At 44.5% G+C, this 18792-nt stretch overlaps 1 protein-coding gene across 2 annotated transcripts in view; it reads right to left on the minus strand.

The window, feature by feature from the left end:
* Positions 1–18365, minus strand: part of gipc2 (GIPC PDZ domain containing family, member 2) — an 86901-nt gene extending 68536 nt beyond the window's left edge. For both annotated transcript variants that reach the window (XM_068036663.1, XM_068036662.1), the window contains exon 1: positions 17967–18365. In XM_068036663.1, coding sequence (XP_067892764.1) covers positions 17967–18248 — 282 coding nt within the window. In that variant the 5' untranslated portion in view covers positions 18249–18365. The remainder of the gene's footprint in view (positions 1–17966) is intronic.
* Between the last annotated feature and the right edge of the window lie 427 nt (positions 18366–18792).

The following is an 18792-nucleotide window of genomic DNA, read 5'->3' on the forward strand; positions in this document are numbered from 1 at the left end:
AATTTAAAGGGAGCATGCACTTATCAGCCATGCACAACAAAAAAAATTAGAGGGCAATTTGGTGGTAAGGTTGAATGGTACAAACCCAGACTAATGATTCCTTACCAGTGCGAGTGTTTTCAGATCACTGACCAGAGAGACATATGTTTAAAAGCGACCAAGTGTTCTGGGACTATAGTGACTTAGCTGATCTCAGCCCATGTGATTTATAGACATGACGATTGTACTCAGCGCCCTCCTTTTTTTTTCCAAAGGAATAGTAATTCTCTGGACATGGGCATCACTGGCAAGGCCAGCATTCGCTGTCATCCCTAGCTGCCCTCATCATGACCCTTCTTGCACTGACGATAAAGGTTCTCCCACTACGTTGTTAGGTACAGTGTTCCAGGATTTTGACTGAGCAACGATAAAGGACCCTTTTATTGAGCCACTGCTACAATTTTAATACAACTGAGTGGCTTGCTAGCCTACTTCAAGCGCAGTTCAGTGTCAACCATGGCTTCGGAATGGAATCACATATTAGGTACACTACTATGCCCAAGCTGTGCGAGGGAAGGATGGTTGGCGGGGGGGGGGGGGGGGGGGTGGAAGTAGCAAGGGTTTCTACTGCAGCTTGCAATCCTGCTGGAAAAGTATCCACATGGATGCCTAAGGACAGGATCGGGCTTGTCTGTAAGCGCCCCTCCTCAAGTTGATGCATACTATCAAGACACAAAAATGAAGAATGGTTACTTTGGTGAGCAGCCTTAAGCTTCCACTGAAACCACATCAACAAGAGGCAAGGGAAATCAGTTAAAAAAAAAAATTTGAGCAAGTGCTCAGATATTAAAACTCACCTATCACACTATTAAAAGTATTTCATTGGCTATAAAGTGCTTTGGGACAGTCGCAGGTTGTGCAAGGTGCTATAAAAATAAATTCAAGTCTTCCTTTATGCCCAGTTCTTTAATAAGAATCCTTCTGGTAAAGAACTTGGGGACAAAGTGTTAAACATAACTTTGGCTCAAAAAGTCAGTGTCCTATCCATATTAGGCATCACAGATTGAATTCTATTCTGAACACTGGCTACAGCCTCACCAAGATGCACTTTTACCCAATTAAATAGGATACACAAATTCAATGCAGGAAGTTATGGCATGCAAGTTCAAATTTAAATGCATGTTTGTACAAGCTAATAGCAGGCTACATCAAAGTGCCCTTATTCTGTGCAGAGCCACACAATGCAGCCACTAAGCTCTACCCACCATTTAGTACATTCCCATTGCCTTAAATTGCAGGAATATTTAGCCTGCCTGTGCAAACATTGGCAAATCACGAAACCTCAACACTTCAAGGTCTGTTCAGTGAGGCAGCTCCACTACTACCCGCTTTATTCTATGGGGTTTCCAAATGCTCCTTTGCACTAAGAGTGTAAGTGCAGATGGGAGATGGTGCACACTGTTAGATGTTGTGGATGAGTAGCACTGAAAGGCATAAGGGAGTGAAGTTGGCACAGTCCACCACCTTGACTAGAATTTCTTGAACATGTAGAAATTAGATACAAAACTAATGACAGTAACAAGAAAATATGAAAGTCCAGGATTGGGAAAGACCACTGGATTCCCATCAGTCATTCCCAGTGAACAAACCTTCCACATTCCTATAATCAATGTTTCCTCCATGTACGTATTCAACTCTTGAATTTTTTAATGCAAGCAGCCCTCACCTTTTCCCCTAGGCAGTCCCTTCCATATACTCACCACCTTAGACACAAGAACAGGAGTAGGTCATCCAGCCCCTCAAGCCTGCTCCATCATTCAATTTGATCATGGCTGATCTATATACTAACTCCATTTACCTACCTTAGTACCATATTCCTTAATACTCTTAGCTAGCAAACCTTGAGATACTGGATTTTTAAAAATGTAATGCTTTTTGTGGGAAAGCGTTCCACACTTCCCAACCCTTTGTGTGAATACGTTTCCCAACTTGTCTTCTGAATGGCTGAACTCTGATTTTAAGGTTGTATCCCCTTGTCCTAGACTCTCCACCTCATTGATCTTCCAAGGATTTTGAAAGGAGTCAATCAAATCACCCCTTAATCTTATATTTTATATGGAATAGAAGGCTAGATCAATGCAATCCGGCTTCATAATTGAATGTTTGGAGCCCTGGCAACTTTTGGTTGAATGTGCACTGTTCTCCTTCCAACATCAATATGGTGCAGCGCTAAGAACTCCAGGGCTTTATATAACAGTAGCAAAATTTCCTTCCCTCAGAATCTAGTCCTCTAAATATAAAGGCAGACATTACATTCGTCTTTTAGATAATCTCTGAACCTAACCACTATATTTTAGTAATGTGTACATGGACCCCTAAATCTCTTTGGACCTCCACTGTTCCTAGCTAGAAAACAACTCAGTGAAAGCAATAAAGGTTTGAGGCTGAGAAGTGCAGAACCCATCGGGAAGTCCAGGGTATCTCAACTTGCTGCAGCACAGCTCACACACCAGTTCACTCAGTCTTAGCCCAGGTCGCCCACAGTGCAGCCACAACTTGCCGTAGCCCATCCATGGCAAATATGACCAGGTATTGATTTGCTGGGTAAAGTGCTGACACCAACCCAGTTACAGACTACAGTTGAAAGCTGAACACAGAGGAACCGTTACAAAGCCTGGAGTGTGCAACAAGAGGCAAAAAAAGGATGCAATTATATGTATATAGTTAATGGCGCATGTGGGATCAATTCAGCTTTCGGTAATTAATAATACTGATGGGGAGGGCAGGGAGGGACCAGTCAGGCTTAACATCAGGCTACACATTGTGTGCATACGAACATATGAATTAGGAACAAGAGTAGGCCATTCAAGCCTGCTCTGCCATTTAACAAGATCATGGCTGATCTGATTGTAACCTCAATTCCACATTCCCGCCTACCCCCAGTAATCTTTCACCCCCTTTCTTATCAAGAATCTATCTATCTATCTCTGCCTTAAAAATATTCAAAGACTCTGCTTCCACTGCCCTTTGAGGAAGAGAATTCCAAAGGCTCACAATCTTCAGAGAGAAAAAATTTCTCTTCATCTGTCTTAGATGGGCGACACATTTTTAAGCAGTGATCAAATTCTAGATTCTTCCACAAGGGGAAACATCCTTTCTACATCCACCCGGTCAAGACCCCTCAGGATTTTGTGTGTTTCAATCAAGTCACCTCTTACTCTCCTGAATTCCAGCGGATACAAGCCTAGTTTGTCCAACCTTTCCCCATATGACAACACACGCATTCCAGTTATTAGTCTTGTAAACCTTCTCTGAACTGCTTCCAATGCATTTACATCCTTCCTTAAATAAGATCAATACTGTATGTACACAGTACTCCAGATGTGGTCGACCAATGCCCTGCAGAACTGCTTTTTTATTCAATTTTCCTCGCAATAAACGATAACATTCGATTAGCTTTCCTAATTACGAGCCGTACCTGCATGCTAACCTTTTGCAATCCATGCACTAGGATACACAAATCCCACTACATCTCTAAAATAAAAGCCAAATACTGCGGACGCTGGAAATCGGAAATAAAAACAAGAAATGCTGGAAATACAGATGCTGCCAGCCCTGCTCAGTATTTCCAGCATTTCTTGTTTTTATCCCTCTGCATCTCAGCACTCTGCAATCTCTCACCATTTCGATAATATGCTTCTGTTTTATTCTTCCTGCCAAAATGGACAATTTCACATTTTCTCACATTATACTCCATTTGCCAGGTCTTTGCCCACTCACTTAACCTATCTATATCCCTATGCAGCCTCGTGTCCTCTTCACAACTTACTTGCCTACCTATCTTTGTGTCATTAGCAAATTTAGCAACCATACCACCGGTCCCTTCATTCAAATCATTTATATAAAATTTAAAAAGTTTAGGCCCCAGCACTGATCCCTGTGGCACACTACTTGTTACATCTTGCCAATCAGAAAATGATCCAGTTATGCCTACTGTTTGCTTCCTGTTAGCTAGCCAATCTTCTATCCCAGCCAATATGTTACCTCCTACACCATGGGCTCTAATTTTCCTCAATAACCTCTGATGTGACACCTTATCAAATGCCTTCTGCAAATCTAAGTACAATACATCCACTGGTTCCCCTTATCCACAGCACATGTAACTCCCTCAAAGAACTCCAAAAAAATTGGTTAAACATGATTTCCCTTTCACAAAACCATGTTGACTCTGCTTGATTACCTTGAATTTTTCTAAGTGCCCTAGTATATCGTCTTTAATAATAGCTTCAAACATTTTCCCTATGACGAATGTTAAGCTAACTGGCCTGTAGTTTCCTGCTTTCTGTCTCCCCTCCTTTTTGAATAAAAGGAGTTACATTCGCTATTTTCCAATCTAATGGAAGGTTCCCTGAATCTAGGGAATTTTGGAAAATTAAAACCAACGCATCAACTACCTCACTAGCCACTTCTATCAAGACCCTAGGATGAAGTCCATCGGGACCCGGTGACTTGTCAGCCCACAGTTCCAACAATTTGCTCGGTAGCACTTCCCTGGTGATACTAATTTTCTTGAGTTCCTCCTCATCTTCCATTTCCTGATTTACAGCTATTTCTGGGATGGTACTTGTATCCTCTGTAGTGAAGACCGATGCAAGTTACCAGTTCAAATCATCTGCCTTATTTTCCATTATTAATTCCCCAGGCTCACTTTCTGTCGGACCAACACTCAGTTTGTTAACTCTTTTCTTTTTTAAATAGCTATAGAAACTTTTATTATGTTATATTTCTGGTAAGCTTTCTCTCATACTCTAATTTCCTCACCCTTATTAATCTTTTAATCGTTCTTTGCTGTTTATATTCTGTCCAATCTTCTGACCTGCCACTCATTCTGTGCTATATGCATTTTATTTAAGTTTGATACTATTTAACTTTTTTAGTTAACCATGAATGGTGGGTCCTCCCCTTAGAATTTTTCTTCTTCGTTGGAATGCATCTATTCTGGTTGTTCTGAAATATCCCCTTAAATGTCTGCCACTGCATCTGCATTGACCTCTCTCTTAACCTACTTTGCCAGTTCACTTTAGCTAGCTCTGCTTTCATGCCCTCATAATTGCCCTTATTTAAGTTCAATATACTAGTCTTGGACTCACTCTTCTCTTCCTCAAACTGGATGCAAAATTCATCATATGATCGCTGATGCCTAGGGGCCCCTTCACTATGAGGTCATTAATTAATCTTATCCCGTTGCACAATATTAGGTCTAGTACAGTCTGCTCTCTGGTTGGCTCCAGAACATGCTGTTCTGAGAAACTATCCCAAACACATTCTATGAACTCATCTAGGCTACCATTGCCCATCTGATTTTTCCAGTCTATATGTAATTAAAATCCCCCTCGATTGTCGCCATACCTGTCTGACAAGCTCCCATTACTTCTTCCTTCATAACCCGTCCTGCCATGTGGTTACTATTAGGAGGGCTGTACACCACTCCCACAAATGACTTCTTGCCTTTCTCATCTCTACCCAAACTGCTGTTACATCCTGGTTTCCTGAACTTAGGTCATCCCTCTCTATTGTATTAATACCATCATTAATTAAACACAGCCACCCCTCCAGCTTTTCCTAGCTTCCACTCCTTCCTAAACGTCATGCAGCACCCTTGAATATTCAGGTCCCAATCTATGTCATCCTGCAGCCATGTCACCGTTATGGCTATCAGATCGTACTTATTTATTTCTATTTGTGCTATCAGTTCAGCAGTTTTGTTTCGAATGCTACATGCATTCAGATACAGAGCCTTTAGTTTTGTCCTATTATTACAGGGGGATGGAAACCTTTGCAAGGAGTCAGAGGAGGGGGGGGATCAAAGACAAAAACAAAAGACAGTCAGGGGAAGAAAAGTGGTAGGCAGAGAAATCAAGGGCCAGAATCAAGCAGGGCCACAGTGAAAAATAGTGGGAAAGGGACAAGTATGTTAAAAAGACAAGCCTTAAGGCTTTGTGCATTAACGCGTGGAGCATTCGCAATAAAGTGAATGAATTAATTAATCGCGCAAATAGATGTAAACGGGTATGATATAGTCAGGATTACGGAGACATGGCTGCAGGTTAACCAGGGATGGGAAATGAACATCCAGGGGTATTCAGTATTTAGGAAGGACAGACAAAAAGCAAAAGGCGGTGGAGTTGTATTGCTCGTTAAAGAGGAAATTAATGCAATAGTGAGGAAAGATATTAGCTCTGATGATGTGGAATCTGTATGGATAGAGCTGAGAAACACAAAGGGGTAAAAAACATTAGTGGGGGTTGTATGTAGACCCCCAAACTGTAGTGGTGATGTTGGGAATGGCATTAAACAGGAAATTAGAGACACATGCGATAAAGGAACATCTGTAATTATGGGTGAATTTAATCTGCATATAGATTGGGCAAATCAAACTAGTCACAATACCGTAGAGGAGGAATTCTTGGGAGTGTATACAGGATGGTTTTCTGGACCAATACATTGAGGAACCAACTAGAGAACAGGCCATCCTAAACTGGGTATTGTGTAATGAGAGGGGAATAATTGACAATCTAGTTGTGTAAGACCCCTTGGGGATAAGCAACCCTAATATGCTAGAATTCTTCATCGAGATGGAAAGTGACGTAGTTGATTCTGAGACAAGGGTCCTGAATCTGAGTAAAGGAAACTATGAAGGTATGAGGTGCAAGTTGGCTATGATGGATTGGGAAATGTTACTTAAAGGGATGAAGGTGGAAAGACAATGGCAAACAAAGAGCGCCTGGATGAACTGTAACAATTGTTTATTCCTGTCTGGCGCAAAAGTAAAACGGGAAAGGTAGCCAAACCATGGCTTGCAAGGGAAATTAGAGATAGCTTTATATACAAGGAAGAGGCATATAAATTTGCCAGGAAAAACAACAGACCAGAGGATTGGGAGCAGTTTAGAATTTAGCAAAGGAGGGCCAAGGGATTGATTAAGAAGGGGAAAATAGAGTACGAGAGCAAGCTTGCAGGGAATATAAAAACTGACTGTAAAAGTTTCTATAGGTGTGTGAAGAGAAAAAGTTTAGTGAAGACAAATTAGGGCCCTTACAGTCAGAAACAGGGGAATTTATTATGGGGAACAAAGAAATGGCTGACCAACTAAATGCATTCTTTGGTTCTGTCTTCACAAAAGAACACACAAATATCATACCAGAAATGTCAGGGAACACAGGGTTTAGTTAGAGTGAAGAACTGAAGGAAATCAGTATTAGCAGAGAAATGGTGTTTGGGAAATTGATGGAATTGAAGGCCGATAAATCCCCAGGGCCTGATGGTATGCATCCCAGAGTACTTAAGGAAGTGGCCCTAGAAATAGTGGATGCATTGGTGGTCATCCCCAAGATTCTATAGACTCTGGAACAGTTCCTACAGATTGGAGGGTAGCTAATGTAACCCCACTATTTAAAAAGGGAGGTAGAGAGAAAGCAAGGAATTACAGACACGCCAGCCTGATATCGGTAGTGGGGAAAATTCTAGAGTCCATTATCAAAGATTTTATCGCAGAGCACTTGGAGAACAGTGGTAGAATCGGACAGAGTCAGCATGGATTTAGGAAACGGAAATCATGTTTGACAAGTTTACTAGAATTCTTCGAGGATGTAATTAGTAGAGTTGATGAGGGGGAGCCAGTGGATGTGGTTTATTTGGACTTTCACAAGGCTTTCGACAAAGTCGCACATAGAAATTAGCATGTAAAATTAAAGCGCATGGGATTGGGGGCAGCGTATTGCGATGGATAGAAAATTGGTTGGCAGACAGGAAAGAGTAGGGATAAATGGGTCTTTTCCGAATGGCAGGGAGTGACTAGTAGGGTACCGCAGGGATCGGTGGTGGGACCCCAGCTATTCACAATATATATTAATGATTTAGATGAGGCAACTAAATGTAATATCTCCAAATTTGCAGATGGCACAAAACTGGGTGGGAGGGTGAGTTGTAAGGAGGATGCATAGAGGCTTCAGGGTGATTTGGACAAGTTGAGTGAGTGGGCAAATGCATAGCAGATGCAGTATAATATGGATAAATTTGAGGTTATCCACTTTGGTAGCAAAAACAGGAAGGCAGATTATCTGAACGGCTATAAACCGAGAGAGGGGAATATGCAATAAGACCTGGGTGTTCTTGGGCAGCACAGTGGCGCAGTGGTTAGCACCGCAGCCTCACAGCTCCTGCGACCCGGGTTCAATTCTGGGTACTGCCTGTGTGGAGTTTGCAAGTTCTCCCTGTGTCTGCGTGGGCTTTCTCCGGGTGCTCCGGTTTCCTCCCACAAGCCAAAAAGATTTGCAGGTTGGTAGGTAAATTGGCCATTATAAATTGCCCCTAGTATAGGTAGGTGGTAGGGAAATATCGGGACAGGTGGGGATGTGGTAGGAATATGGGATTAGTGTAGGATTAGTATAAATGGGTGGTTGATGGTCGGCACAGACTCGGTGGGCCGAAGGGCCTGTTTCAGTGCTGTATCTCGAAACTAAACCAGTCGCTGAAGGTAAGCATGCAGATCCAACAGGCAGTAAAAAAGGCAAATAGTATGTTGGCCTTCATAGCAAGAGGATTTGACTACAGAAGCAGGGATGTCTTGCTGGAATTATACAGGACCTTAGTGAGGCCACACCTGGAATACTGTATGCAGTTTTGGTCTCCTTATCTGAAGAAGGATGTTCTTGCTATAGAGGGACTGCAGCTAAGGTTTACCAGACTGGTTCCTGGGATGGCGGGACTGACGTATGAGGAGAGATTGAGTCGGTTAGGATTATATTCGCTGGAGTTCAGAAGAGTGAGGGATCTCATAGAAACTTATAAATTTCTAACAGGACGTGACAGGGTAGATGCAGGAAGGATGTTGCCGATGGTGGGGGAGTCCAGAATCAGGGGTCATAGTCTAGGATACGGGGTAAACCTTTCAGGACTGAGATGAGGAGAAATTACTTCACCCAGAGAATGGTTAGCCTGTGGAATTCGCTACCACGGAAAGCAGTTGAGGCCAAAACATTGTATGTTTTCAAGAAGGAGTTAGATATCGCTCTTGGGTTTAAAGGGGTCAAAGGATATGGGGTGAAAGCGGGAACAGGTTACTGAGTTGGATCAAAAACAAGAAATGCTGGATTCACTCAGCAGGTCTGGCAGCATCTGTGGAAAGAGAAGCAGAGTTAACGTTTCGGGTCAGTGACCCTTCTTCGGAACTGAGTTGGATGATCAGCCGTGATCATAAGGAATGGTGGAGCAGGTTCAAAGGGCATAATGGCCTACGCCTGCTCCTATTTTCTATGTTTTTATGTAACCTCTAGCTTTATCTGCTCTTTTACTTAGATTTGTACTCTGTCCCTTCCTGTCACAGTCTTTATTATTTACAATATAATGACTTTCTATCTTGCTTGTCTCTGCACTTTGATTTATCACATCTTCCCAAGTTTGATCCCTTGCCTCACTATTTAGTTTAAAATCCTCTCTACTTACTTAGTTACGTGGCTCACTAGAGCAATGGTCCCAGCACGGTTCAGGTGAAGACTATCCCAATGGTGCAGCCTCCACCTTCCCCAGTACTGGTGCCAGTGTCCCACAAACCAGAACCCATTTTGACCACACCAGTCCTTGAGCCATGCATTCATTCCTCTAATCTTATTAGCCCTTTGCCAATTTTCACATGGCTCAGGTAATAATCCAGAGATTACTATCTGAGGTTTTGCTTCTTAATTTAGTGCCTCGCTCCTCATACTTACTATGCAGAACTTCTTTCCTTGTCCTACCTATGTCATTGGTATCTACATGGACCCTCCCTCTCCCACTGTAATTTCCTCTCCAGCCCCAAGATGATGTCCTGAACCCTGGAACCACGCAGGCAAAACAGCCTTCTGGACACTCACTCTTTGCTGCAGAGAACAGTGTCAATCCCCCTCACTATACTGTCCCTAACTACCACTACTTCAGTTTTTGCTCTCCCCACCTGAATGGTTTCCTGTACCATGGTGCCATGGCCATTCTGCTCATCCACCCTGCAGATCTCGCTCTCGTCCACACAGGTTGCAAGCACCTCAAACCTGTCTGGTAATTGCAAAGGCTAAAGCTCCTCCACGACTGTCTGCTCGGTCCCCTTACCTGCCTCACCCACAGTCACAACCTCCTGTTCGTCACTGCTGACCAAAACAGACGACCCTATTCTAAAGGGTGTGACCATCGTCTGGTACAAAGTGTCCAGCTATCTTCCCCCCTCCCTGATGTTGCGCAGTGTCCACAGTTGTTTCCTGATCAATAATCCTAATCTGGAATTCCTCTAGCTGCTTACACTTTCTGTAGATGTGTTTGTCCTGGATCTCGTTGGCATCCAGAGTTGTAACAACACCTGTCCTGCCATTGTTACTTATGTTATTTAGTTAATTGACAAAGTAATTGAAGTAAATTAACTTCAAATAATTCCTATGTAGACTATAATTTACTGTGCTTATTAAATGCTAGTACCACCAACTAAGTTATACATCTCTTAATTACACAGGTAGGTGTTTTAGGTATTTATTTTAAAGTTTTACTTTTTATTTATATATCTTGCCTAACTCCAGCGTCCTAAGCTAGCTATGATCACAATGTCCCTTACACAATGCACTTTCCGGCCAATCAACTTAATTACTAAACTTCACTAATACAATTCTCTCTCTCTCTTTGGCCTCCTTGTCTCGAGACAATATGGGTAAGCGCCTGGAGGTGGTCAGTGGTTTGTGGAGCAGCGCCTGGAGTGGCTATAAAGGCCAATTCTAGAGTGACAGGCTCTTCCACAGGTGCGGCAGATAAAATTGGTTGTCAGGGCTATTACGCAGTTAGCTCTCCCCTTGTGCTTCTGTCTTTTGTCCTGCTAACTGCCAAGTCTCTTCGACTCACCACACTTTATCCCCGCCTTTATGGCTGCCCGCCAGCTCTGGCTATCACTGGCAACTGACTCCCACGACTTGTGATCAATGTCACAGGACTTCATGTCACGTTTGCAGAAGTCTTTAAAGCGGAGACATGGACGGCCGATGGGTCTGATACCAGTGGCAGGTTCGCTGTACAATGTGCCCTTGGGGATCCTGCCATCTTCCATGCGGCTCACATGGCCAAGCCATCTCAAGTGCCACTGGCTCAGTAGGGTGTATAAGCTGGGGATGTTGGCCGCCTCAAGGACTTCAGTGTTGGAGATACGGTCCTGCCACCTGACGCCAAGGATTCTCCGGAGGCAGCGAAGATGGAATGAATTGAGACGACGCTCTTGGCTGACATACGTTGTCCAGGCTTCGCTGCCATACAGCAAGGTACTGAGGACACAGGCTTGATACACTCGGACTTTTGTGTTCCGTGTCAGTGTGCCATTTTCCCACACTCTCTTGGCCAGTCTGGACATAGCACTGGAAGCCTTTCCCATGCGCTTGTTGATTTCTGCATCTAGAGACAGGTTACTGGTGATAGTTGAGCCTAGGTAGGTGAACTCTTGAACCACTTCCAGAGCGTGGTCGCCGATATTGATCAACGGAGCATTTCTGATGTCCTGTCCCATGATGTTCGTTTTCGAGGCTGATGGTTAGGCCAAATTCGTTGCAGGCAGCCACAAACATGTCGATGAGACTCTGCAGACACTCTTCAGTGTGAGATGTTAATGCAGCATCGTCAGCAAAGAGGAGTTCCCTGATGAGGACTTTCCGTACTTTGGTCTTCGCTCTTAGACGGGCAAGGTTGAACAACCTGCCACCTGATCTCGTGTGGAGGAAAATTCCTTCTTCTGAAGACTTGAACGCATGAGAGAGCAGCAGGGAGAAGATGATCCCAAACAGTATGGGTGCGAGAACACAGCCCTGTTTCTCGCCACTCAGCATAGGAAAGGGGTCTGATGAGACGCCGCTATGCTGAATTGTGCCTTTCATATTGTCATGGAATGAGGTGATGATACTGATTTGGTGGACATCCGATCTTTTCTAGTAGTCTGAAGAGACCACATCTGCTGACGAGGTCAAAGGATTTGGTGAGATCAATGAAAGCAAGTTAGAGGAGCATCTGTTGTTCGCAGCATTTCTCCTGTAGCTGACGAAGGGAGAGCAGCATACAATTAGTACCACAATCACTGATAAATTACCCGGGTTTTGAAAGATAAAGGAGCTAAATACTCAATCAACTTACAACTTTCCTGTGATGTCACACCTCATGTGCCCACACTGTTGCGAAACTGTGTCTGTCTGTCTCTCTCTCTCCCCTGATGTGCTCTGCTGGTCCCTGAGTTCCGACACTGTTTGTAAACTGCCTCTCTCTCTCTACGTGTTCTGCTGGTCCGCAAGTTCCCGTGCTGTTTTTTGTTACGACCGAGGCGGGAGGAGTGCACTGTCTTTTCTACTTCCACTTCTCCACAGGTCACAGCATATATTTAAATGTTTACCCAGTTACCAGTGCGATCAATCATAGACTCTACCCTTTATCCCAGAATAAAATACACCAACCAGGTTTCTTCAATAAACAATCAGTTTATTATAAAGCAAGACATATCCAGTAACAATGCAAAGCATTAGCACCGTGAAACATAGCTAAAACAGTTAACCAAAAGAAAGAGATTTTCTGTTTAGAGCTCGGTTAACAAAAAAAACAAAAAAAATACTTGAGCCAAATACTTGCTAATTCTTGCATTAAAAAATGAGAAGCAACGGAAAGAGGTCAGTTGTCCCTTTTTGGTTTGGCATCCCAAATACGCATAGATGGCTGTCACTGGAATCTTTCTAGAACAGTTCTTTTCAGGCAACAAAATCAGTTTGGCAGACTTTCCAGGAGAAATGCGGCAACAGGGGTTTCTGGCCAGCCTTTCAGGAGGAACACAGCATTAATTTCTCTTTCTTACACACACTTCTAAGAGCTTCTCCAAGAGATGGAAAAGCTGGCAGGCTTTTCGAAGAGGCGGAAATGGCTGAGCTGGACTTTTTCTCTTGGCATGTCAATTTTAAACTTTTAAAACACTCCACACCCCAACTGATTGTCCAAAACAAAACCAAAACAATATCTCAAGAGTCAAGCCTCCTGACCCGTCATTTTTCTGTAAACATCTCCCCCATGTCAAAAGGCCCCTGCTGGGTCTTTATCTGAAGACAGGTAACTTCGATGCAGAAATCAGAACGCGCATGGGAAAGGCTTCCACTGCTATGTCCAGACTGGCCAAGAGAGTGTGGGAAAATGGCGCACTGACACGGAACACAAAAGTCCGAGTGTATCAAGCCTGTGTCCTCAGTACCTTGCTCTGTGGCAGCGAGGCCTGGACAACGTATGTCAGCCAAGAGCGACGTCTCAATTCATTCCATCTTCGCTGCCTCCGGAGAATACTTGGCATCAGGCGGCAGGACCGTATCTCCAACACAGAAGTCCTCGAGGTGGCCAACATGTACACACTACAGAGTCAGCGGCACTTGAGATGGCTTGGCCATGTGAGCCGCATGGAAGATGGCAGGGTCCCCAAAGACACATTGTACAGCGAGCTCGCCACTGGTATCAGACCCACCGGCCGTCCATGTCTCCGCTTTAAAGACGTCTGCAAACGCGGCATGAAATCCTGTGACATTGATCACAAGTCGTGGGAGTCAGTTGCCAGCGTTCGCCAGAGCTGGCGGGCAGCCATAAAGACGGGGCTAAAATGTGGCGAGTTGAAGAGACTTAGTAGTTGGCAGGAAAAAAGACAGAGGCGCAAGGGGAGAGCCAACTGTGCAACAGCCCCAACAAACAAATTTCTCTGCCGCACCTGTGGAAGAGCCTGTCACTCTAGAATTGGCCTTTATAGCCACTCCAGGCGCTGCTTCACAAACCACTGACCACCTCCAGGCGCGTATCCATTGTCTCTCGAGATAAGGAGGCCAAAGAATCAATCTTATGGTAAAAGCTGGGACAAATTCTTTTGTACATTTTCCTGCCCTGCTGCAAGTTCCGAAATTTCCCATAGTGTACCAGAATTGTGCTGCAGCCTGTCCAATAACATGGGATCACCACTTACAAGTTTGACTAAACTGATTTAGCACAACAGCATGTTAACACAGATTTCTGAATGGACACATTCACTTGCCTGTGTGTGGAACAAGGAAACTGTGTGTGGAACAAGGAAATAAAACGTGTATTTATCTCAGTGTCCTTCACGACCACAGGATGTTGCAAAGCACTTTACAGCCAATTAGTGTTGCAATGTCGAAATGTGGCAGCTAATTTTCGCATAGTAAGTTCCCACAAACAGCAGTGTGATCTTGACCAGAGAATCTGTTCTTATTAATGTTGTTCGAATGATAAATGTTGGCCATGACGTCAGGGAGAACACACCCTCCTCTTTTTCAAATAATGCAGTGGGATTTTTTGTTATTCCCCTCCATGTTTGAGGTCATGCCCCTTTATTGTGCGATCTGACTATGTTAAACATGTGACATTTATCTTCCTTGTGCTTTTCAGGATTTGGCTGTTTTTTTAAATTACCCCTGCACCTTCCCTTCTCCAGTCTAAGCAATTCCAGCTTGAATTCATAACTTATGCCTAATCTCGGCCGCCCTTTGCTGCACCTGTTCCAATACCTGAACAAACTGGACACAGTACTCCAGGTGGAGCCACATCGGCACTCTGTACAAATTCAACTATTTCCTGTTCCTCTGGCTGCACAGCCCAAGATCCTCTGCACTGTCTTCACTGCTGCCTGCCACCTGCCATCAAGCTGGAGTTTAGCAACCTATCCACCAGTACCCCCAAAATCTCACTCCTGCATCACAGCCTGTAAAATAAAACCATTTAGCTTATATTGCTCATTATCCCTTCCAAATCTCATGATTTTACATTTATCCGTATGAAATTAAATGTGCCATACCACAACACCAGCTCCCAAATCTATCCAAATCATCAGTATTTGATTTGCTTGTTGCCTTTTGGGGTGCCTTCCAGGTTTTGCCTCCCTAAGGAGATTACTTGGATGTAGGGGTATTGTGACCAACTCTAGACAACTACACTTCGCTACGGGTGTGAAGGCTTTGGCAAGGTTAAGAGATTTACTACAATGGTTCTAGGGATGAGGGATTTAAGTTACATGGATAGACTGCAGAAACTGGGCTGATGGTTTAAATCTTTCAATCTAAACTTCCCAATACACTTGCCACCCAAGGCACTAGAATCCTCCAATGTGTCACCCAGTCTTCCCAACAAATAGTTTGCACATGATATCTGACAACACTGCCCTCTTAATCCACCAATAGAGGTCACAATTACCAGACTGTCAGGGCATTTTGCTAATATCCCAGCTCAGACTGGGTATGAGCAATTTCACAAGTATGCAACCATTGCTGAAACCATTTTGCAATATAAGCCAGGCTGATTCAGAAAGTGACAAACATCAGCGAACTGCTCTTGACAAAGTGGGATCAATGACATCAGGAGAATATGATTCACCTTCAGGATTTCCATAGGAGTCTGGCTTGCAGCTCAGCTCAATTAAGATAATAAACTGCACTGGTTCAACTTGTTCCTCTTTCTCAACAACTGCTCATGAACAAAACCATTATCTCTAACTATGAGCAAAGAAAAGTCAACAAGAAAAGGACATCTGACAGTCTATTACTCCAGCAGCCAACTGTTTTCTGAATAATCTGACAATGTGTCCCTACAGCACAGAAAAAAGTCATGAAAGTGCAAGATGGGACAAATAAAACAGCTAACAGCACTCATAAGGTGAAAATCATGGCGATAAGTTTGGGAGGCACTTGAGAACAGACAAGGGGGTGGCATGGCAGAGGAAATGTGGAGAAAAACAGCAATCCCAGAGGACAGGGACAGATCTGGCAAAAAAAAAGTCAGCCACAGTGGTGTAGCTAGGAGTCAATCACAAATATCAGAGGACCATACAGGGACGAACGCTCGAGAGGGGGTCCATGAGGCAATATGGGGTGAGGCCATAGATGGATTTCAATGCCAGGACAAAAACCCTCCAGCTATTTTGCTGAGGGCATGAAGAGTCAGCAGAGCTCAAAAGATTATGGGTCCAGGTGTAAAGAGGCCAATGGGGTTGCTCACTCTGGCTCCCTGTCTGGCTTCCATGACGATGTCCATACTTGGGCATCCTTGGAGCAGGGGTATGTGGTGTCTATAGGTAAGCTTGAGGCTGTCCGTGGCCAGGGAAACTGCACTGCATATGGGACACAAGGAGCATTATAATTTGATTTGAAAAGCATCCTTCAGTTTTTACCCATAATTTGAAATTCATTGCGCCCCTTTAAAAAAAAAAGTGTTAAATTGATTGATGTCACTTAGGTCACCCAAATTGGCAGCTAAATAAATTAGAACTCAAAAGGACGTGATTGATGAAGACATGAGTCTTTGTACAGTTGGACGGACAGGATTGTATGAAATGAATAAGGAAGAGCAAGACAAACACATTTTCGTCCAATATTACGACAATGATTTTCTATGAATTGGAATCTGTAAAGTGAATCAGCAGACTCACATCCTGAAACTTGTTGATCTAAACATTTATGCCAAGCAGCATCCAAACGTTATATTCTCGCTATCTGCATTCCTTTTCCCTCTTCTTTAGCATATTTCATTGGATTTTACAGTTAACCTACATTAAAATGTAGAGTGTGCAAGGAAAACAAGGACCTAAACATTTAATATCTTAACTTAATACATTTTCATCAGCAATGAAAAACAAAATAACACAGAAAAAGTTATTTAAAAGTGTTCGTTTAGTTCCTTAATGAAAAGTGTTCAAACAATACAAGCAAAACTTAAAACAGGATCAACACAAAATCCATTTCAAAGTAGTCAGAGTTGACCATTGCACCTCCAAGCTTCATACACAAAACCATTTTCCTTAGAAACAGGATGCAGAGGATTTCCCTTGTCTTTCACGTGACAGCTTGACTTTGGTGTGCAAGGCATTCCATGTACCAGTTCACAAATTACACTAATCGCTACTATTCAGTCCCAAGATTCTAAAGGAAGATTCACCTATTTTAATTTAACACAAGTAGCAAATTGTCTTAAAAACCAAACTGTTCTATAAGATTTGCAATGTGTCTTACTCACTAACATTTCCTCAGTGATGAAAACTTTGGTCATAATACGACTGCAAGTGGAGCAACTTATCACTCGACTCAACAGGGAGAGTGCTAAACAAGCGCCATCTCCACAGAATAATCCAACACAAATACTACAGCATAAATAATTGCATCTAAACTTTGACACAAACTAAAAAGGGAAAAACAAAATGACAATTAATAACTGGATGTGCCTGGTCAGGTTACAGATGCAAAGAGGATGTGACATACACCCACAAGCTGCTTTTCAAATGGATTGTGTGGCAAAGAGATGCAGGATGTACGTATATCAGTATCCTCAAAGGAGGAGTGATCAAATAAGCTAAGACCAGCTTTACAGTCAACATTTTTATGGCTGATTTTGAGTCTGAAAGAACAAACCTGTATTTGTATAGCACCTTCCAAAAAGGGAGGGAGGGGGTGGGGGAGAGGAGGGAGAGGGTGGGGGAGAGGGGGAGAGGAGGGGCAAGGTGGGGGAGAGGAGGGGGAAGGTGGGGGAGAGGAAGGGGAGGGTGGGGGAGAGGAAGGGGAGGGTGGGGGAGAGGAAGGGGAGGGTGGGGGAGAGGAAGGGGAGGGTGGGGGAGAGGAAGGGGAGGGTGGGGGAGAGTGGGGGAGAGGAGGGGGAAGGTGGGGGAGAGGAGGGGGAAGGTGGGGGAGAGGAAGGGGAGGGTGGGGGAGAGGAAGGGGAGGGTGGGGGAGAGGAAGGGGAGGGTGGGGGAGAGGAAGGGGAGGGTGGGGGAGAGGAAGGGGAGGGTGGGGGAGAGTGGGGGAGAGGAGGGGCAAGGTGGGGGAGAGGAGGGGCAAGGTGGGGGAGAGGAGGGGCAAGGTGGGGGAGAGGAGGGGCAAGGTGGGGGAGAGGAGTGGGGGAGATGGGTAGCGGGTTTTTACCTCAGAGGCGGGGATACCGAACACTTCCCCGATCTTGGCGTACAGCTCCCTGACGTTGGAGAAGCCCTCGATGCGGCCGGTGGGGCTGCCGTGCGCTAGCTGCGTGTGGAAGACCAGCTTGGGCCGGGCGTGAGGCGGCGGGGCAGGCAGTCCGGGTCCGCCCGCGGTGGGTGATGTGGCCCCAGGGCTACCACCCCTGTAACCTGGACCCCCCTCATTCTCCACCAGGGTGGAGCTGTCCCGCGACTTATTCTTCCTCCTGTTCTTCAGGCCCAGCGGCATTCTCCGTTCAGTGTTGACGGCTCCTCACAAACTCCCGTTACCAATAGCTCGACTCCACAGGTGAAGCACTAACTTCGCACCGCGCAAGCGCTATCACCCGGCCACCGCGATGGAGGCGGGGCTACAACTGCGCATGCTCCGTCTCCACAATCCTGGCCGACACCACATCACCGCGCACGCGCAACCAGCACAGGCCTCTGTTGAAACCGTCACCACCCCTCCTCCCAGGGGACTATGACGCATGCGCAATTCTCAGGTATGAATGCAGGCGGGGCTTCCAGGTGCCGTGACGTCATAGCTGTCTTGGCTCAGGTCAGAGAATACCTGGGGCGTGGGCTGGCGCAGCGGAATGTACATTGATACTGTTACCTGGATGTTTTTGCTTTCTCTCACTTTTTTCTATACTGTATTAAAATATCGAAAACGACGTTTCTAGAAAAAACACAAAATTGTTTTTATTCATTTAATTTTTATTGATAAACTGGTTAACATTTCCCATAAGAACATAAGAAATAGAACCATAGAAAAATTTCAGCGCAGAAGG

The sequence above is a fragment of the Heterodontus francisci genome, chromosome 8 (assembly GCF_036365525.1).
Source record: "Heterodontus francisci isolate sHetFra1 chromosome 8, sHetFra1.hap1, whole genome shotgun sequence".
Taxonomy (NCBI): domain Eukaryota; kingdom Metazoa; phylum Chordata; class Chondrichthyes; order Heterodontiformes; family Heterodontidae; genus Heterodontus; species Heterodontus francisci.